Genomic DNA, 22,360 nt, shown 5'->3' with positions numbered 1-22,360 from the left:
TATTCTGTAATTGGACACCGTTGAAAAGGACCTAGCCCCATCCCCTTGACTCATTAGATATTTATAAGCATTGATAAAATCCTCCCCTCAGTCTTATCTTCTCCAGGCTGAACAGTCCCAGGTCTCTCAGCCTTTGCTCATACGACAGATGCTCCAGACCCCTCATCATCTCTATGGTATTCCACTGGACTCTCTAGAAATTCCCTGCCTTTCTTGACCAAAGGAGCCCAGAACTGGACATGGTACTCCAGATGTGGCCTCATAGGGCAGAGTAGAGTGGGAGGATAACCTCCCTTGACTGCTGGTCTTTTTAACGCACCCTGCAAGAGGATGCATGTTGGCCGTAAGGGCACACTGTTGACTCATGGTCAGCCTGTTGTCTACCTGGACATCCAGGTCCTTCTCCACAGAGCTCCTTTCCAGCATGTCAGCTTCTAACCTATACTGATGCATGCAACTCCTCCAAAGGTGTAGGACTTCACATTTGTCCTTATCTCAGGTTTATGAAAGTGTTTGCTGTGTTTAAAACATCTATTTTTGATGCAAGGTGATATCATACTTATAAGCAATTGTAGGCTGGTTTAGTGGAAGGTTTTGAACTTACATCCAATACTACCAGAAGTGAATACACTGCAATTACTATTGAAATGTGAATTGTTCTGCATCAAGAATATATTTTCATCACATATTTTTCTTTCACGCATCAACAATCCATGACTGCTTATATACCCTTCTTCCTACCTTTCATTTTAGCTTTATGAATTCTCTTCTTCAACTAGCATCTTTTAAAAATTGGTTACAGATTTTGACATTCAGACAGATAACTGCTATTCTTTTCATCTTGAATTTCAAAGAGTAGCACCATTTCTGAATTTCTGGTCTTGCAGTACTGCAAATGAAAGGTCTGTCATACACCAGTATCTTGATTCTTCCTCAAAATGCCGTTTACGTAGCCACAATATCTCTTCAAACTAGAGAAGTTAAAAAAGATACAGCTTATGAAAAATCAAGGATAAAGTATTCTGAAAAGTTAAAACTATGCTTTGTATTTCAGTCCAGTTGCTGAATGCTTTTGAACTTTAGATAAATAGACACTTTAATATTACACTTTTCAAATTAGTTTCTTGAATGTTGTATTTTCCATTTAAATAGCACGTGACATACAGTTTAATAATTACAACATAAGGATTATGTAACTTTATATCCATTATCCTTACCTCCTGAATTACTCTGCTAGTAATTTAGATAACACTGTCTATATTGCAATCTGATATGAAGCTGAATAATCCTCTTGCATCCTTACGTGTTATATTTCACCTAGTATTAAATGTAAAAATGATAATACAGTCATACACTGGGAGAAAGAAAAAAGGGAAAAGAAAAAATCTAATTCCAGTTACATCCATAGCTCTGAGAGAAGAAAATGGCATCCAGTTTAAATAATTTAGCAAAATCACAGAAATCAGACATTCAGGACAGAGAAATAAATAAAATTATGGCACTTTTGCTAGTAGCTGGCTTAATGAAACCTCGTTGCTTGCAAAATACAATACAAACTTGCAAAAGCTGGGTTATGATAGGAATTGTTGAAATCTTCATCACTTCACATTACGCATACTAAAATAGCTTCATGACACAGTAATGCCAGACTTCTATTTACAAGAAAGCTGCTTCAGCAGAATATGGGCCAGGATATGGTATAAAAATTCACACATCCTACAAATGCACAGTGCCTATTAAGTTATTTGTTCTAGATATATAGGGTGTGCATGCCATTAGTTTTAAACAAACTGCTGGATCAGCAGTTTGGAACAATTACAGCTGCACAATTCAGGAGAATTACATGCAAAGACATTAGTTGGATTTGTGGGATCGAGATGAAGAGCTCAAGACTAGTTTTATATTCTTAAGGCAGACTTCATTAATCATGTGCCCTGCTGAAGATTTTCTGACTTCGAGTATTTTAGTCCATTTGATAACCCTTCTTCATAAGCTGTTGAAGAGTTTTACTCATTACATTCTAACATTTTTTTCTCTAAATTTCTTCTCAGTTCCAGCTACTTTTTCAGCAAACTGACAGAGCTGCCAGACAGCAGAATGTCCACTTAGAATGGAGGCAAGGCCAGAAAGGCCATGGGGAAATTCTGGCCTTGCTAAATTTTGCCTTGCATTTCAGTGATGACAGGCATTGAAACATGTTCATAATGGTAGATCTAACTATGTAAATATGGTAGCTTTAAAGACTGATAGCAGGTTTTAACCAAGCATCTCAAAAGGGCTTATGAAAGGAAGATGTGTTGGCTTAGAGGCCATGAAATCCTCAAACTCATCCAGCTTATGGATTGAAATCTAAATATGAAACAGATGACTGTTGAGTGATGATCAGGGATGTTCAGTTCAGTTAACCTTCAGGCCAAAATTTCCCATCTGTTAAGACCAATTTATTAACTACTGCATCTGTTTTCCATAGAACCTTTTATTTTCCTTGTCTTTTTATTTCAAGTACATTAATTCTTTGCATTTTATCATATATACAGAGGCTATCATGGAAATCTTTAAAATTTTATTTGTATGGAATTTAAGTAAAATGTATTTAATCCTTTAGTGTACCATTTGCCTATGGAATAAGCAATTCCCTTTACTTTGATGGCACAAGAACTTAACAGCCACTTACAGAGTTATTTACCTTCTTACAGAGACAAATCTGATTGACATTAAAAACTGCAATCAACTGAAGTGTCAATTAATGAAGGAAAATATGACATAAACAGTTTGTGACAAAAAGATTAGAAGCAGGTTTGCAACATGCAAACAGAGTCAGTTTTGTGGAACAGTCAAATACATACTTGAGTATTTTTGAGGCATTCTTGATCAGTGAAACAATGTTACTTGATGTCAGCAGGCCTGTTAGGAGTTGGATCTGATTAGTTGTGATTTTAATCAAGCACATTTTAAATTTTACCATTGTTAATGGCAGAGTTTAAACAGTGCCCTTCCTTGGAAAGAAGGACAGATGAATCACAAGTTCACACTAAGCGCATCCAGCTCAGCTCAGCAAGAATTCAATCATAAACTACTGAGGCAAATCTAAGCCCTACTTTCCAGTAATGTGGGTTTTTGTTTTTTTTTTTTTTTTGTTTGTTTGTTTGTTTTTTTTCTGTAGTCCAGGTATCAAGGAGCAGATGTTTCTTCCTGGTATTCTGTAATCTAATGTTGATAACTTGCAGAAGTCATCTCAATTGTATCGTGCATCTCCTAAAGAGCAAATCTTGCATGCGTGATATTGTGCAAATGTATCAGATGATCAGCCACCAAAGTGCTGGTACATCTTTAACCCAACAGTTCAGCTAGAATTGACTACCGCCAGAATAGTATTTTCTAATCTGATGACTTGTCACGCATCGGATACCAATGTCTTTTTGCTGTCAAGTTAGCCAAGTTCTTTCTTCAAGCTCAATTGTCCTCCCTAAGTAAGAGAGAATTATTTATGAAAGAGACTCTATAGTTAGCATTTTCATCTGTTTGAAGATGAAAGACACCCATGCTACTTGTAACATATTAGGCACCCTAAAAAGTGTCAGTCTGCTCAGTCACTTCTATGTTATTGCATTTGAAGGTTTTTAAACTGGAGTCATGATTTCAGTCTAATAGAAGCCTCTAGTAACTGTTAAGTCTTTCAACAATTACTACATTGAGAACTATATTTTGAAGTCCTTTATAGGGCTTTTATTAATAAACCTGAATAATAATAAAAATAAACCTGATTTATAAACCTGGAAGAAAAAAAGCTTTAGAATTTCTGCCACACACTATGCTATCTACTTAACCTTCCATTGGTTTTGGTATTAAAGGTAAAATAATTGTCATTAGAAAGAATTTGCAACCAAAAAAAAATTTACATAGAAGAATGTGAATTGTTTGACCCCACTGCTTGTAAATGCTTGGGAGTAAATATGCATTCACATACCCCAGATATTACTAGGAGATTCCCTGAAACTCCCATCTGTATGGTCTCCTGAGTTGCCAGATCAAGCTAGAAGTAATTGAAAATCTTCAGTACTTTTCTACAAATATATGGTTTTCACATTGAAAACTTTGATATCCCTATCTCCAGGGCAGGCAAGATGGCATAGATATACAAAGATATTCCCCATTAAACAGAAACCCTCAAAATTACTTTGCAGCCTTGCTTCGCAGTTCAGGGGAAATTTATCAAAACTGACATGTCTCAACTAACCCTTTTTTTTTTCTTTTTTTTTTCTTTTTTTTTTTTTTTTTCCCCTCTTTAGATGACCTATTTCCAGTGATACATTATTTCACAAGAAAATTGTCAATTTGTTCTGGTTTGGGGGTGACAGATTCTGAGCTACATGAATTTTTGAAGAGACTTCTAGACATAAATGCATAGTTCTTTATTTTTTTTTTTCCATTCTCTAAAACCTTGGTCCAGTAAACATTTTATTGTTAGACTTTCTAAATCTCTAAATCCAGAAATAAGTAATGTCTTGTTTGAACTCATTCAGTAGCCTAAGTTATTCATTCTTCCACTAAATGTGAGTTCTTCAAGATTTCATAAGATTTCATGTAATAAAAATGACAGTTCTTCCTGATACGTATGCTTTTGACTTTTAATTTGCTTGTTACTTCAGTACCCCCAGGGAGCTCCAGTACATAAAGAACAAACTCTGTGCACCCCACTGAAGCTACATTGTCACATGGTCATTCATTGCAGAGCAAATACAACCTAGTAAACCTTATAAAATTCATAATATAATTTGAATCTTTGCCTACCTCATTTGTTACATCAGGAAACAACTAGTCAAGACGACTTTTGTTACAATGTTAATATTTTTTTAAAGCAATTTACTTGTTTTCTTGTTTCAGAGAAAGTTCCACTTCATCTGTCTATTGAATTGTGTGCAAAAAAAAACATTGAGGTGATGAAAAGAAGCTCTCTTTAAGTTACACAAGTCTAAGAGTCTATTCACCTGTATCAAAATGGAACGTAACCAAATCAGTAATACATGCCTCTATTAAAAGATGCCATCTAAAACAGACTACTTACCATATTTAACTATGGTTTACTGAGCCTGTGCTTATTCTGTTAAAATATCTAGGACTGGGAAAAATGGCACTATATCAGTGCGAGCTCTGGATGGCCCCAAAGCCAGCATTGTGCCAGCCACTTTCAGTGGTGTCTCTCCACCTGGATATACCATTTTGGATGTTGATGCTAATGCCCTGCTGTTTGTTGGAGGTTTAACTGGAAAAATAAAGGTAACATACTGTATGGCACTACTGTATTCCATTACTGTTTACAGTAAAAATAGTAAGTTTTAGTATGCTTGTGTCAATGTTAGAATTTCTTTAGTAGTATTCATGCTCTTGAGAGATTATTAGGAACATGTAGGCTTTCCGTCTAGAGGCAACTAAAGGTGTCTGCTTTCTGCCATAAACAAGGACTCTTCAAATGTATTTTTACAATTACTGAATCATCATTTGCTAAGAGTGGCTCTATACAGCAGAGATCAGTGACCCTTACAAAACAAGAATGGCCTCTCTAGCTCAACATACTCTGCACCTTGATTTGCTTTTTCAGAGGCAATGGAAATAAGCTAGAGAGAGATGGCTTATATCCCACACCTAAAAATTATTCTTAGTTTTCTTTCATTCTTGGTTTTTTGTTTTTTGTTTTGCTGTGTTTGATAAACATCAATTTCTACTGCTGTTTTTTATCAGTAACAGAGGTAATTACGTTGGAGTTATGTTGTGTTTCTTACTTGACATAATGACTCAGTAGAGCAAAACTGACACTGTTCTTTGCTTGCAGTACTGTGCAATGGCCAAAAGCTCAAAAGGTCAAAAACAAAAGTCCATAAAAGCTGTAGGGTTCTTTTTGTCTATCCCACTGAAATGTGTAACTGCAGTCTGCAGTGACTACTGGCTCAGGAAGACTGGCCCATATATCAATTCTAAGTGCCAGAACTGTGATTAAGAAAATCCTTTCATCATTCCACATTTAGAAAAATACTTGAGAGTTTGGTTGATAAATCATTTACATTTCATTGACTGTTAAGACTATAGAAAGTAAGTGATGGGTAGCTTTTGGACTGTTTTCTTTGGGTGATCCACTGAAGGAGTTGTGAAACTTCAAACTCAAATGCCAACCTAAACCCAAACCTTATTTGAATTTTAGAATCATAGAATTGCCCAGGTTGGAAAAGATAATCAAGTCCAATCGCAACCTAACCATACTACTCTAACTCTAACAACCCTCCGCTAAATCATGTCCCTGAGCACCACATCCAAACAGCTTTTAAACACATCTAGGGATGGTGACTCAACCACCCCCCTGGGAAGCCTATTCCAGTGCTTAACCACCCTTTTGTTTTAGATTTCACTTGCAGGTTATCAGCGCACATGTGGGACAAGTGCTGAAATGTAATTGCACCATTTATATATGTGTCAAACCTATCTGAGCTTTGACCTGAATTCTACTTTGACAAATATTCTTACAGTTACATTAAGAATCCAGAGAATAGGAGATGTCACATGGCATAAGTGTGTCATGGTGTAAATTAGTCTCATGCCTGGTCCTAATTTTAATGGCAAAGTTATTACAGTAGACTAATAAAAATGTATGTTTTCTTTGATGTCATTTTTAATTTTTACAGTGTCTTATTGTTAAATAAAGTGCTCTTAGTATTGCAGCCTGATGGCAGGAGAAGTGCGGCAAAGGTGTAAGCAGAGATCATATCTAGTATTTGAGTAACCAGACCCCAAAGCTCGCACCTACCACTCTAATAAAATGTCACCACTTCTAACCAAGGCCATCTCACTTAATTTAGTTTGAGTTTTAAAATATGTAATATTTTATCTAGTGCCTACTATTTCATTTTTATTTTTTTAATGTTATTTGTATTTATTTGGAGTTTTTATTTAATATTTAAATGCTAACATTGCTTAAATAATGCTCAGTTCCCAAGAATTGCTTAATGATGGAGTATGTATTTAAGAAAAAGTAAGGGATAGAAGAATAGCAAATAATTTCCAGAGCAAAAAGAGTTCAAGGGCTCTTATCTATCAGGATAAACAACAGGGTCTGAAATGAAGTAATGTTTAAACCTAAACTTTTTCCTAAATGTTTTTTATTTTTCCCTTAGTTAGACAATGAGGCAGAGGTAGATACTGAGCATGCTTACTGAGCACATAGGACTGTTTTAGGATCACGTGTGAGGTGAAATACTGAACTGGAACAGAAATTATGGAAGCTGCAGAAAATCTGACGCCAGAGCAGTGGTTTTCAAACTCAAAAAGATTTCTCAATTTTTTTCATCTTAATTGAGAAGACTATCCTGATTTTTTTATAATTTTTTTTTTCCCCTGGGTAAATAAAGAGAAGGGAAGAGGTAGGAAGACAGTGTACTATATGTTCAATATGACTGGAATACTTCCAGCTTAGGGTATTAAACATTATCAGACTTGCTCTGCTCAGACACAGTCTGTGAATTAAATAAAATAAATGGTAAATCTACTTCTCTTAAAAAATATTTGTCATCAGTTGTCAAGTTCATAAAATGTTGTCTTTAACTGAGAATTATTTTAATACTGTGAAGTGTTGTGGACATTTGTCAAGGTCACTGATTTTTTATTTCATTTATTTTTTTAATCTTTTCCTATTATTGAGTTTTGGACTACCTGATTAGATACGCCTTAGATTTGACCTGGAATTTCACCCTCATTCCTTTTTGAGAATGTTTTTTCAGTGTATTCATAAAGAATGCTCACTTTCAGTTTTTAAAAACATCTTTCATTTGACTTGAGTAGAAGACTATGATACTTATATGTTATGAATTTCTCAGAAGTGACATTAAGTTCCTACTTGCTGCTAATTAAAACCTTCCCAAATTACCCCTGGAAATATCTTCAGAACATTAAGTCTTTTGAGTCATACTTTTGCTGGAATATTTTTAAGTTGCACTTCTTCATATTCTCTTGCAAGATCTTAATATTCATAATTGCTGTATGAAAAACAGCAGATGCTTGTCTATCTTAAATAGCTAAGTAAATAGTTTTTCAATCAGTTCATATTGATGAAGTGATATTTAAATGGAGCCAGGTATTTTTAGAAAGATAGTTCTGAGATAAGTACTCTGTGTACAATCATAATGCTTACCTGATCATAGCACCATGTTATGATTGAATGAGCCTTACCCAATGTGTGTGACCCTAACCTAATGAGTTTTGATGCACTATAAGTTAAAATTGCTTTGCTATCTGCATTTTTTCTGCATCCAAAATTCATCATGACCTTTACAGATGTAGCCAGCTGGGCTCACATTCAGTCTTTTAGTTTAGATTCTCAAATTCTAGGCTTTTGAGAATTAGGAACAGGTGAATTTTGCTAGTTGTGCTGTGGACAAGATTCCTCATACCTCTTTCTAGGACGTCTCAAATGAAAATATAGATAGACCTCAAAAGGAGTCTGCTGTTGGACTAGCACAGGCAAGCAGCCCTCCAGATGACTGGGAAGCAGGTGGTGAGGTGAAAGCCCAGGCAGGTCTTCATTCTTCAGGAATCATTCTGCATAGGCCTTCCTAAGTCTCAGTTAAATGGGCATTTCCATCTTGACTGATGCAAAATTTATCTCACCTTTTTGCCGTTCAATTGTTCTAGAGGATTAAATAGATGAAATATTAGTCTTGATATGTAAAATAATAAGAAACATCTTCTGGTATTTGTTGTCTTTGTATTAGTTATGCTTTCAGATATAGTAGGTCACTTCAAACTGAGTTCTAACAACGATTGTGTTTTCTCTTACAGAAATCAGATGCTGTAAGAGTCACCACTTTCACTGGCTGCATGGGTGAAACCTTCCTAGACAGCAAACCCATAGGACTGTGGAATTTCAGGGATATAGAGGGTGACTGCAAGGGGTGCGCTGTCAGGTAGGTAGCACATTGCTCCTAAGCCTGTCCATGGGGATGCTGTGGTCTATTGTCAACAGTAGGAAATTCTGCAGCAGCCATCAAATTCCAGTAGACAGCTCAGAAAGCTGAATTGTAGAAAATATGAAGTTATGTTGAAATTATGTCAAGAGGAGAAGCACTCAAACTGTGTTAAAAAGTGGTCAGCGTCTTAACAGAGTTCAAATGGTGTAATGGTGCCATGAAGCAAAGACTCCACCTAACCAATGGCCAAGGCTAGTCGAAACATGAGGAATGGTGAGATCCACAGTGGGACAGTCTGGCACACGGACAGGATTTTGCAGCTGTGTTATGGGTACCTGCACATCATACAGCACGGGGCAGAGTCAGGTGTCTCAGTGCAGATTTCACAGCCACCAGTGTAGTGAGCAGAGACACCAAAGGGAAAGCGGTTTCCTTTCTCAAAAGAGAAGGACCTTTCTGGTGCATCTTTTTATTTTAAGGATTGCAACCCATCTTCCTCCCTCTTTTCCACTGAGATATTTTTCTGTACCACAATTCAGCATCAAAAGCGGCACTGCTGAAAGCCCCCATACAGATGTACCTGAGACTATTCCATAGACTGTCATTTAAGGAATGCTTCTGAGTCTCTCACATCCCAGTTTATGGCTTTCATCATGACATATTGCATAAAAGCAGTATTGTCCTGTTACAGATACTCCCGGTTTTTAGTGAATTCAGCAGTGCCAGTATATAGTATAGAGCTCACACTGCATTAGACAAAGTCACTGTAGACTCAATCAGAAAAGTTATAAGTAGACTTGTATTCAAGTGACCAGACTAGATTGAAACATCTGCTAAGCCTTTGCCCTTTCAAAATGATGGAAATTCCAGTTGTGAACAGAATTTTGGAAATGCTGGAGATTTCCTTGACTATAAATGTAGGCCCTTAATGCTTAGGTTAAAGCTTAAGGAGCATGATGATGTATATTTGTCTCAGTTCCAAGCAAGTACTAGTAAGGAGATCTAAACTTTATGTGTCTCTGCCTAAATTTAATTTTCTCATTCATTAGTGATAGTGTAGATCTCTTTGCTTGGAGTAGAGTGGGTGGGAGGAAGATTGAAAAAAAAGAATACTAGACTTGAAATTCGTAGAAAACAGTTTTAAAATCTCACTTTTACCTTAACCCAATTTTCTTGTATCATGAAGAATCCAGTTCTGCAAAATCTATTTGAAAAATCTGTTAAAGGTAGTTATGTAGGGCAAGAGGGCTATGTTCAACATCCTCGTATGTGTGCCAAGTTTAATGAGAAACATTATCCTAGCCAGTATTCCACATGTAGGTCTTATGTTGAACTATAATTGTTTGTTATTAAACCAAAAGATTGCTGTCATCCAGCTATCTGATCTGTGTGACAAATGGTCAAAAGTCTATCATAAAAATCATATTAAACAATCTCACAGCCTCACTTTTTCTGTAATGACAGGGACTGGTTCTTCTCCTCTTGTGATGTTTGTAGCTTGTGGGTAAACAAAGAATCACAGTTTACAAGGTTTTCAGTCTGGGGCCCTCGAGAAGGTGTAAAGTCCCCTAACAGTAACAAAAACAAGGTTTACTACAAGAATGCTATTTTACAGTGAGGATTGCAAAATGACTAGTTATAGTCCACAAGATACATACAACAGGCTCCTTTTCCATCTTCTTCCCAGAAGTGCTTTCTTGCTGAACATCTGGTGAGCTGACCTTGTAGCCCCACTTGTCAGAATGTGGGTTTGATACCAAATTAAACCAAGTTCAGGAAGACTCCCAAAAGGCATCTCCTTGCTCCCCTGCTCTACTCTCCCACGTCACCTCCACGTGTTTTGTTTTTTTTTTCCCTTTTAATTTCACATGGCAAAGAAAAGTGATTGGAATTGCCCCTTTTCAGCCCACAGGTGGCAGATGGTGAAGGGACAGTCCAGTTTGACGGTGACAGCTATGCTGTAGTGAGCCGCCCAATCCGTTGGAACCCTAATATTTCCACAGTCATGTTCAAATTCAGGACCTTCTCATCCAATGCCCTGCTGATGTATCTTGCTACTGAGGACTTGGTAAGAACAACAAACCTTCGCACTACTTACAGGTTTAAAGCCATCTTTGCAGTGGCTTAATTCATCGTATCATGAACACAAATAGAAATTTAATGTAGAACTGTTTAGGTATGATGCTGCCTGATCTCCAAGCAAAGACAAGGTTATAGCGTGCATGCTGACCACCTTCTTTTTACATACCTGTGAGAGTTACTGAGTATCCAGGTGTTAGACTCCAGGTTTCCTGATATTATTAATGAACTTTTTATCTCAAATGTTTACCTGTGCAAGCATTGCCAACTGTGGGTATAATTTTTATACTTTAAAATACCATGGTGGGTAGCAGGGTGAGAGAGAATAAGGGAAGAGACAACCCTCAGGGAAAAGTCCTGCTGATCTGTGGTAAATGTTTGTGTTTAATGTAAGTGGTATTAAAGGGGAAGTGAGTGAAGCAGCAAATAGTATGTGGCAGCAATGGCATTTTTTTAATAAGGTTTACAAATGGTGCCTTTTACTGCTAAAATAAAAACCAAAAATACTAGTTATGAAAGCTACATGGGATTTTTATTTATGCAGATGTGTGTGAATAATTGGAGAAGTTTTTCATAAAAACATCTGGCCTGATCCTCTTGGGAAACAGGAGTAACTTGGTTTCAGCATCTCTCATCCAAATCAATTTGCAAGTTTGACTGGGAAGACAGTTCTTTCTTTATCCATTTTTCCTTATCCTTTTCATATGGGCCAGTTACAAACAGCAGCCCTCAGTGATGTCTTGAAGAATTATTGAGCACTCAATACAGGACAAGCCAGTGTTATTTCAGATTCCTGCATTTTGGGAAAGATCATCAGAATTGCTGGAATTATTGAGGAGGGTGCTGCCTCATTTCTTCTGATGGATTTTACTAAAATATAACATTTTATTATGATAATGAAGTACTTATGTTGTCATAATTAATTTTATAATTGAATATTAGAAGTATAATTAAGGTAATTATTTGAGACTATTTATGTAGTTATTTTGGATAATTATTATTAATATATTCCATTTTTCTGTGAAAAAAAAATATTTAGTTGAACTTGTGGAAAAACACTGGTATCTGGAAAGCAGGGGGCCCTGGTACAGTTTACATATTAAAATATTGTCCCACAGTATGAGAACACTGAGGACACACTTTCTAGTGGTGCATGGATAGCATATGTAACCATCTACAACAGAGGGTTGTGTTCATATGCATAACATTTTTCTCAGTTTTGCACAAGTGTTCAGCACACAGTAGTAAAGTATTTTCAGTCCGTCTACACCTGAACATATCTGGGACCAGCCATGAGCAAAATGATTACTAAACTTCTAAAACTGGCATGTCTCTGATACACTCATGTCCAGGGTTTTAGTTCCACCATTACTTGCTTAATGCCTCTCAGACTATCCAGTCCCCTGGCTGTTTGTTTTTCTCCTTGTAATCTACCAGCTCTTTTTCTGTAGATACTGAAGTGTATACCACTGCTCCAGTCAGACATCTTAGTTATGGCTTAAGTATTGTTATCAGTGGTTGATGAGAAAAATAATTTATAGCTCTATATAGCTCTTTGGAAACCCTGTTAACAGTCCCATTTTGGGGGACTCTTTTTTTTCTACCTTGCAAGTTTAAATCTAGCAGAGATTTGTAGTAAATACACTATTATTAGTTATGGAATTGTAGGGGTAGAAAGGGACCTCTGGAGATCGTCTAGTCCAACATTTCAGCGAAAAATCCAGCTAAATTAGCAAAATTCTGACTAAATCATCAATCCAAAGGGGAAAAGAAGAAGAACTTGCTGGCAGCATACTTTCATGCACTACTGCCCTGGGCAGTAAAGACCTAAGTAGATTTTTTTAAAGCTTGTAGAAAGTTGTATGTTGCTGTTTAGGGGAGGAAAAAAAAAAGAAAAAAAGAAAAAAAAACATTTACTTAATGTCATATGCATCTTATCAAAATGAACAAGAATTGTAATTTGTATATCTAATGTCTATGTATATCTATTCCCTTTTATTAACAGAAGGATTTTATGAGTGTAGAACTCAGCGGTGGGCGTATAAAAGTCAGCTACGATCTGGGTTCAGGTACAGCTTCTGTTACCAGCAACCAAAATCATAATGATGGCAAATGGAAGTCTTTTACTCTGTCAAGAATTCAGAAGCACGGTGAGCTCCTGTGGTGTTAATATGGGTTTCCCAGTTCCTTATTTAGTACAGCTAAGTGTCTGATCGGGCGGGGGGACATTTTTGAAACTGCTGAGATTATGAAATTCTAGCGGTTTAGCAACTCCTGCTTAGATTACAGGTGCATCGGAATGCACCCGAGTGACTGCAGCATCAAACAGGCCTTTTATGATATTCTTTTGAAACAGGTAGCTTAATTTTCAGGCATAATTCTGCTTTACAGCTGTGTAAATTACATTCTACAATGCTTTTGAGTGAAATAGAGAAGCTTTTTCATCACTTCACTGATGTTCAAATTAATGAAACAGACCTGCGTTATTTTTGTGAGGACAGCAATAGCATTTATGCCACACAGGCCTTTCATACTCAGCATATCCCAAAGTATTTTTAAAAGCAGTGATTTAAATACTGATAGTACAGTATCTCAACAGACAAACACAGCAGCCATTTTAAATTCCCTAATAACTACAGAGTGCCATGAACCCGCTTGGAAGCAACTGGGAATGTCTTCAAGACTGCCAGTGACTCTTTAACTTATTACTTATGCAAAATGTGAAGTGATAGCGTTTGATAGAATATAAAAAAATGTTGGCTGACAAAACTCTGTTGTTGTTGTTGTAATCTACTTATAGCACTGGTGGAATCCTCCATGAGCCAAATTAATGTGGCACACTCAATGCTTTTGTATCGCTAAAGTTGTCTTGCCTTCTGAATCTCCTGGGTCCCCAAGGGTGCTGAAATATGCTCTTCCTCCTCTGATCCCTACACAGCCAGCTTTCAGGCTGGCCTTCACATCTCCAGCACAGAATCACTTGTCACTTGGATGACGTGGACCTGGGAGCCGAGCCAGTGGTCAGAATGGCTCAGAGCTCTCACCTACAGATTTTCCACAGATTTAGAAGAAGTATGCCTTGTTCTCTTAGTCCATACTTAACTCAGAAAATATTAAGATAAAATACAACATCACGCAATTGTAATTTCTTCATATAATTCAAACACATTATATGTTTGTATAGAATTTATTGATATAGAAAATTATGCTCGGTCTGTCTACTGTAAGGCACGAAAGTCTATCCCCCATTCAGTTCTTTCACTCTGGATAGTTTGGTTTGGCATTCCACGTTTCTTCTCTCTTTAAATGCTCTGTCCACAACAGGCTCACCTGTAGATTAGATTAGAAGTAATCTCTTCCATTTAGCTGCCTTGAGAAAAAAGGAAGGATGGAAGAAAGAAGGAAGGAAAGCAGGAAAGATGAAAGAATATAAGAACCCTTTCTTTGCATCCCTAAGGGACAGTGCTCCCTTCTTCCTTGGAGGCTATTCATCACTTTTCAGTGTGCCATGTCTTCCATTAAACCTTAAATTCTGTATTAATCCACACATTGAAAATGTAGATGGAATAATCATTTAAATATAATGGCTGTGTATAGTTCATCTTACCATTCATTTGTGACTTCAGATTGAGATTAGACATGACAGCAACTGACTGCTTTGGGTTGGAAATGGTTTAGAGTGATGGACAGCAAATCTCTTAGGCATATCATGATAATCCTTTAAAAAATTGTACTCTAAAACATCCTGCTCAAGTGTCAACTTTTGGACTGAAATCACAAATTAAATGTAAAATTATCCCTTCTGTCTTGATTTTCTCCTGAAATGTTAGTTCCAAATTGCACTGACACAAATAACATACCAAACTGAAATTGGTTTGGAAAATATAAATAACTAAAGCATACAGAATTGCTATAGCTTTTGAGGTTGTTATGGAAACAGAGGAAAGTATGGGTCTCTCCCCTTGAATGTAACTGACAAAAATTGGGAAATCCAGTGCCTTAACTTCAAAATATGACTCTTCTTACTTCTTTCTTCACTTGCAAATCCTCTAGTTATTTATCCTTTTTTATTTATTTTTGCTAAGACATCATTTTTAATGTCTGATGTTTTGGAACTAATCTTCTATCTCTTCCAGCGAACATATCAATTGTAGACATAGACACCAATGAAGAAGAGACCATAGCAACAACCTCTACAGGCAGCCACTTTGGACTCAACTTAAAAGGGCACGAGAAAATATATTTTGGTGGATTGCCGACCCTTAGAAACCTAAGGTAACATGACTCTAACCAATTTCTTCACCTTTGGGGAGGGAATGTAATTGCAGTGCAATCCTATTGCTTGTATCCATTTATCAAATACATTTGCTGTAAGTAAATGGTAGATTCCTAATTCCTATACTGCCAGACCAACACCTCATCACTTATGCATTTCAATGCTACTCACAGCTCAAGTTACACAAATATGATGCAAATTGATGTGATATGCTATACAGCTTTCTGATGCTGTGCAGAATCATGATGTAGGCTGACTTTCTTTTAAGTCTATTTTCTTAATTGATGAATAGAATTTATTACTCCAACCATATAGAAACACCCCCATAGCTGCATAAAAATTAAGCATGAGTGCTTAACATGTGAATGAGTAGAAAACTATTCCTTGTGGATTTACTGTTAAATTGGTACAGGTTTCTAGTTAAACAGGGTCACTACAGATACTACACATAAATACACCAAATCACAGAATCATCAGAGTTGGAAAAGACCTCTATGATTATCCAGCCCAACCGTCCACCTATCTCCAGTATTTCCCACTAAACCATGTCCCTCTGTACAACCGTTAAACATTTCTTGAACAACTCTAGGGACAGTGTCTCCACCACCTCCCTGGACAGCCTGTTCTAGCACCTGACCACTCTTTTGGAATACATCTAAAAATACTGTCTTTAGAAATAATTTATATTATTTGAAGAAATAACTCTGTAGACATAAACTCCTAAAATTCTTTTTGATATATGTAATGCTAAGTAGACTAAAATATTTCCACCTTTTCATTTTAAATGCCTGAACCCCTGAACTTTTTACTCCAATAAAATTCCCATTATTTATTTTTCTTTAATTGCATATTGTTGTTGATAAACTAAAGTAACTAGATTAGAGACACTTGAATTTAGTGAGTGTATTACATGGTTTTAAATAGTTTTTATGTTTCAAATGAATATTCAGCAGTTTTGCAATGTCAGGAACAGAAGAATTCTGTGCTGCAATGAACAGATGAGCAACACAGAAACAAACTCATTAATCTATGTCACTTCAAGGCTGTCATTATATCATGTAGCTAGAAGTTGTCTTCTGCACAAGAACTGTTATAATTAGTCTACAGGCTGTTCTGCAACTAAAAGAATGGACATATTTGTTAATTTGTTAGATTAACAGCTAGCCTCTGATATCAAATCATCCAGCAATACTAAGATGTAAGCTATTTTACTCATGAGATTTAACACTATATAATATAGTTGTGAATTCACACCAGCGCATAATAAAATGTCTAGAGCAATTGTATTTTGGCAAATTTTTTGTAACTGCTCAGAAAATCAGCGTACAGCAATTACTTGAACCTTTGGTAACCATTTTGCCTACAGCTATGATTCATCAGTCATTGGTGCAAGGTGGATGTTATGGTAAATTAGAGTCAAAAACAATGGAAAGGGGACTAAGGCAAAGCTGAACTACTACAAACAATAGATGCTACGTCCCCCAACTTTGTAATTATCAGCTTGTGTCAGTTCTGCCAAATTCTTTTACATTATTTGCTTTTTATTCATGACCAAGTACAGCAGCTGATTTTAAAAGCTTTCTGATGTACTACATTTTGAAGTATTTGTTTGCAGAATAACCTTGCTAATTACCATACCCTGACAATGTATATAGAATCTTACTATCCATTATGTATTGTTTACATATCTACTTCATTGTGAAATATTTTGAACCTTGTTAATAAGTGTCATTACTTATAATTAACATAATTTTGATGTATTTTTTTCTGTCTTTCTTTCTCATCATAGTATGAAAGCAAGGTAAAAATAATCAGATTACTTGCATGACTTGCATGTGTCTAGTAAGTGTAGCTTGAAAGCACAAGCAGCAATGCAGTAGCAGCGTGTGGGTAGTATTTATACCAGCTGTTATGCTAAGGCTGTTAATTCAGCAAGTTGCTCCTGCTGCAACAAGCAAAGCTGCTTCCAAGTGCTTAACGCTGTCATGTTACATGCTGTGCCCACACCTACACAAATAACTATTTTCTTCACACAGCTGCTTAATTCAGCTGTGTTTGTTTATTACACTGGAATGCATTGGAAGCAAAGCTACAGCAGGCTGTGTTTCCAAGTTTAAGATCGCTAGCTTCTGAGAGCAGCATAGTCTGGGGTCAGCAAAGGAGCAGTGAATTTCAAGGCTATGAATTAATTACTGAGGAGAATATGAAAGCTAGGTGCAGACTTTGGTGAAGTTTGCCACTCTGAATTTAAGAACCAGGGAAACGATTGAGGATGTCACCTGATTTTTACTGTAATTTCAGTTTGCAGCCATTTGCTTCCACTAGTTTTGAGTTTTCAGAGAGGAATCAAACTTGTGTTTTGCAGCTTAATTCCTGAGTTGATTTAGAAATATATGATTTCCCTCCCACAATCCAAGAAACTCACTCTTTTAAAGAAAACTAGATTATTTCTTCCCATGCTGTGGTATCTTTTCTTGTCATCACTTGAAAATGATACTAGTTTGGCACAAAAAATAACGATAATAATCTGAGATCTGAATGAACTTGCACTTTTGTTTTGTATGTTTTGGAGGGGAACAAATTAAAAAAAAAGAGGTGTGTTAAAAAAGCATCAAGAAAGTATTAGATGTTTAAAAGGATGTAGAGTTCATATGGTTTAGGACTTAAAAGCAACAATTACAGCAACTGCCTGTAACCAGGCAGCATGAGAGTAGCCTAGAACTGGACGGGACTGGATGGCAGTGACAGGGAGAGTAGAGGCACTGTTCACAGGGACACAGCAAATGGGCTTTGCTGCTGGGAAACAGAGCTAGGAAATAGAAAATCTAAAATGAAAGAAAGATGAGCACAACTTACATGATTGTGAATATGTCAGAATAAGGATTATTTCAGTAAGACAGACTGTTTGAGTCACATAGGGGCTGCAAATTTGCCAGAGAATACACTGCGCTTGCTAGGATGGCTATAATGCAAAGAATGGCTTTCAATACCAAAACATGCGGCTATACAGTATCTGTGCAAACTGGTTTAATTTTGGAATTAACAATCTTTTAAAATTTTTCTTCCCTTCTAGGGAGCTGAGTTGTTTCTTTTGTCTCGCCAGTCTTACCTCCTTATTAATCTTTCAAATTCATTTTTCTTTCTTTTGAGCTGTTCATATTATTCAGATAGTCTACTAAACGGTCAGCACTCATGGGTGACTGTAATATTGTGAGTGAATTAACGAGCGCTTCTTTGTCTCATAGTACAAATGGCAGCTTTCTTTCCATAATCGCCTTTGTAAGGCTTTTCTTTGTGCAAACCTGGTTCAGAACTTGCCAGCAATAATGGTCTCTGGTGTTCCCAGGCCTGCAATCTGCAGATCAGATTTTTGCACTCAAGCATACAACTTTTGGTGCAACTATGAGGGGTTTTCTCATTTCTTTCAGCTTCCAGCTGATGAGTCAAAACCTGGAAGTTGCAATTCTATCACAATGTTTTATGCCTTGGATGAGTAATCCGGTTCTATAACAAACCCAAGTGTTCTATTTTCATTATCTGCTTGAGAAAGTCAAGGGTATTCCTATGTTTCAAACAAATATACAGCAGTGTTCATAGGAAAGATACTCAAAATATAAAGAAATCTAATGTTAGTCCACATGAACAAAAAGGATTCCTATAGCATGAAAAATATTGAATGAAATTTTTTTTCACACCTTGGCAAATATTTCCTCTAAAATTGTTGTATGCTACAAAAGTCTCTTTTAGTAAGATCCAGCATGTAGAAAGATGAATGAAACATCTTTCTTCCAGTCAAGGTTTCTCCTTATTGTTATGATTTCCCATGCTGCTTCTCTCATCTTTGCCATAGCTTACTGCATTTAAACACTAAATGTGAGAGCACTCCTTTACCAAGGAAGAAAGAAAAGAAGGGTCTGTTGACAAAGGCGATGAACCCTCTGTTACACCTTTGATAAGTGATAAGCGTGTTATGTGTGGAAAGGTGGTAGAAGGCAAGATGTCTCTGTTTGTCTGTGTGTGCATTTAAAAAGAAAAATCAAGCATCTGTGCATCTCAAAAAGCTGCATGTATCTGTGTGTTCACTAAAGTCTGGTTTTGAAAATAGATTGTACTTTTGAATTTTTTTTTAGACCTGAAGTGAACTTAAAGAAATACACAGGTTGCCTCAAAGAGATAGAAATTTCAAGGACCCCATATAACATATTGAGTAGTCCTGATTTTGTTGGCCTAACCAAAGGATGCACATTGGAGGTTAGTAGGACTTCAATACATTTTGATCTTAATGGATATAAATACTTTCTGGTTTCTGATTTTATGACAGAATATCTTAATTCTATAAGATGTGTTTAGATGCATATAGTGATCTAACCTGGACATCAGTACTGGTATATTTGAGAGAAAAATGGATGAGTCTGATTAGCATGTAAGCCAGTTTTCCAGATCCTGTCTTCTTGGATATTATTCCTGGACAGCAGAGATAAAACTATCTACCCAGTGTAGAATTTTCTAGAATATTTAACAGTGGTAAAGCTAAGCTGTGAACAGCCATATAGTTCGAATTCTTTTGCATCTTTTTTTGCTGAACTGAAATAATTCTTTAGACTTCCATATTTGTTTTCATCAATTTTAGATTATTTCTTGGCAGTAAAGTCAATATACCTGTATTCATTTTCTTCTGTTGCTGTGCGTCTTAGAAAGAACTTTGGTTATCGGGTTGTTAGGTTTTTTTTTAAACCTGTGAGGTTTGACTGGTTGGATTAAACATTTTATAGAAGGATTAAAACATTCTAAATGTACAAAACAGGATATGTAAGATAATTTAAGGTACATCAAGTAAAAGCATACAAAAAGACTGGATATTCTTAGTTACATAAATGCCCTGGGATTTCAAAGAAAGGTAAACATAAGCAGTGATTTTATCTGGTGTGATCTTTTATGTCAATATCTGAAAACAGCTCTATTGTACTGAAAAAAATGGTGAATTATTTTATGAAAATAATTTTATGTAGGCTAGTCTTCCCCAGATGGTAGAGTGCAAGAATTGGCAGAAATTCCTGAAAATTTTCAGGAGTATGCATCAATTTATTATTTGATGACATACTCTACTCTTTAAATTGTGCTAGTGGCTACGAACGTCAAAAAGAGTTGGGACATAAGCAACAAATGCTTCATTTACAAGCCTGGCTCATCGAGAAGTCAGTGCTGCTTAGTGAAGCGATTACAGTGAAGTACTAATGACTGAGTAATGGAAAGTATTTTCCAAGCAAGTTTGAAGAATAATAGAATCTATTTTGTGTTCATATTAGATGTTGCTATCAACAGTACTGATTTGAAAGCAGAACTTACTGTATTACCTGTATGGAAAACATTCATATTACAAAAAAAAAAAACCAACCCCAAACACCTCTAACCAAATATTTTTAATGTGGGAGGGTATTCCAAGCTTAGATTAGAACTTTGCATTCCTGTAACAACAAACTTCAGAACTATCCTCATGTGGCAGATGTAAACAGATAAAGTAATGTTTGCACAATGTTTTGAAAAGTAAATTGCTTAAATTTTTTACTTTCCATCTCTTCAACCAAGTTATATTTCCATAGTTTTAGTTAAATTTTAGTTAGTAAGGCTTTCTCTGTGTTCATTCACTGCTTTTAATCCTACTTTTCTGTTCTCTTCTACAGAATATTTATACAGTTAGCTTCCCCAAGCAAGGCTTTGTGGAAATGCCACCTGTCTCCTTTGACGTGGGCACAGAAATCAACCTCTCCTTCAGCACCAAGAATGAGTCTGGAATCATTTTGTTTGGCTCAAGCGGCACAGTTGTCCCCCCCAGGAGAAAGCGCAGACAGACTGGACAGGTATGAGGCAAAAGATAAAGAAAACCCACAATTACACTGAATTTCTTCCATTCAGTTTTGTTCCAAGACACTGCTGCATGTTTATACTTAAGTTAAAATTCAATTTTAATATTACTCTTTTTTAAAATTGAAAATGTGATAGAAGCTCAAGTAGGTTTGGTGGGTTTTTTTCAGCTTTCTCATAAGGAGTCACACTAAGAGATCTATTTTTCACTCAGACAGTGCTGACATGCTGGAACAGGTTGCCCAAGGAGGTTGTGGATGTCCCTGGAGGCATTCAATGCCAGGCTGGATGTGGCTCAGGGCAGCCTAGTCTTGCAATGGTTGGCAATTCTGCCCCATGGCAGGGGAGTTGAAACTAGATGACCTTTGAGGTTCTTTTCAACCCAGGCGATTCTATGATTCTATGAACTATTGCCTGTTGTTACACAACAGGTTTGTTTTTCGTTTGTTTGCTTGTTTAAGTATTTGAGAATTTGAGTCTTCATTCCAAGTACTACTTGTGCACTATTTATACCTGGAAACATCTCTCATTCCTGGTCACATAGACAAAAATAAGAACCATTCTGTTTTCACTGAGATTAAAAAAAAAAAAAAAAAAAAAAAAAAAAGATGCTGCTAATAGCAGTGCAGTGTAAGCCCCCTGGTGCTTAGGATCATTACTGTGGGATTTGTAGAGTGCTCCAACCTTTCTTCTTCTCCCTTAAAATACTAATCTGCACTATAAATCCTTTCTGAAGAGGATAAAGTCAATCTATCTAGAGGAAATACCTGCAGAGTCTAAATGACTAACTGGTAGAAATGTGATGGGTGTTAGCAATTGTTCAAGTCTTGAATAATTGAAAACATCATATACAGACATAGTACAGCAAAGATAAAATATTTGGTTTCTTTCTTTTGGGAAATGATATTTCATTGTTCTCCTTCACACCTGCTTTTGGACAGAGCTCCCAGTGATCTGAACTGAAGGAACACATTGCACAGACAACTCTTTATAAAGGCTCTCTCACACGGCATTGACTTCAGGGCATGGGTTCCTTTATCATTATCCAGCTCTTCAGGTCACAGCAGTGAGCATAACACGCATTGCTATAGTAACTGTAGGTTAGATCCCAGTATCCACTACAACATGTTATTGGTTGCTAGAGTAACTGTGAGTGCAATTTGCCAGCCCTACAAATGCAGAACTCACTCTG

General features: G+C 36.4%; 1 protein-coding gene across 6 annotated transcripts in view; it reads left to right on the top strand.

Annotated features, from left to right (window-relative positions):
• The window catches only part of LAMA2 (laminin subunit alpha 2), a 336,526-nt gene that overhangs the window by 296,225 nt on the left and 17,941 nt on the right, over positions 1-22,360 (top strand). For 3 of the 6 annotated variants that reach the window (XM_040697907.2, XM_040697909.2, XM_015284127.4), the window contains 8 exons: positions 5,118-5,277; positions 8,824-8,948; positions 10,857-11,019; positions 13,036-13,180; positions 15,167-15,305; positions 17,096-17,107; positions 19,437-19,557; positions 20,988-21,164. In XM_040697907.2, coding sequence (XP_040553841.1) covers positions 5,118-5,277; positions 8,824-8,948; positions 10,857-11,019; positions 13,036-13,180; positions 15,167-15,305; positions 17,096-17,107; positions 19,437-19,557; positions 20,988-21,164 — 1,042 coding nt within the window. The remainder of the gene's footprint in view (positions 1-5,117; positions 5,278-8,823; positions 8,949-10,856; positions 11,020-13,035; positions 13,181-15,166; positions 15,306-17,095; positions 17,108-19,436; positions 19,558-20,987; positions 21,165-22,360) is intronic. The other 3 variants (XM_040697911.2, XM_040697910.2, XM_040697908.2) reach the window with 1 other exon arrangement.

This window comes from Gallus gallus, chromosome 3 (genome assembly GCF_016699485.2).
Source record: "Gallus gallus isolate bGalGal1 chromosome 3, bGalGal1.mat.broiler.GRCg7b, whole genome shotgun sequence".
In the NCBI taxonomy this organism is placed as follows: Eukaryota; Metazoa; Chordata; class Aves; order Galliformes; family Phasianidae; genus Gallus; species Gallus gallus.
This window is presented reverse-complemented; position numbering and strand designations above follow the sequence as displayed.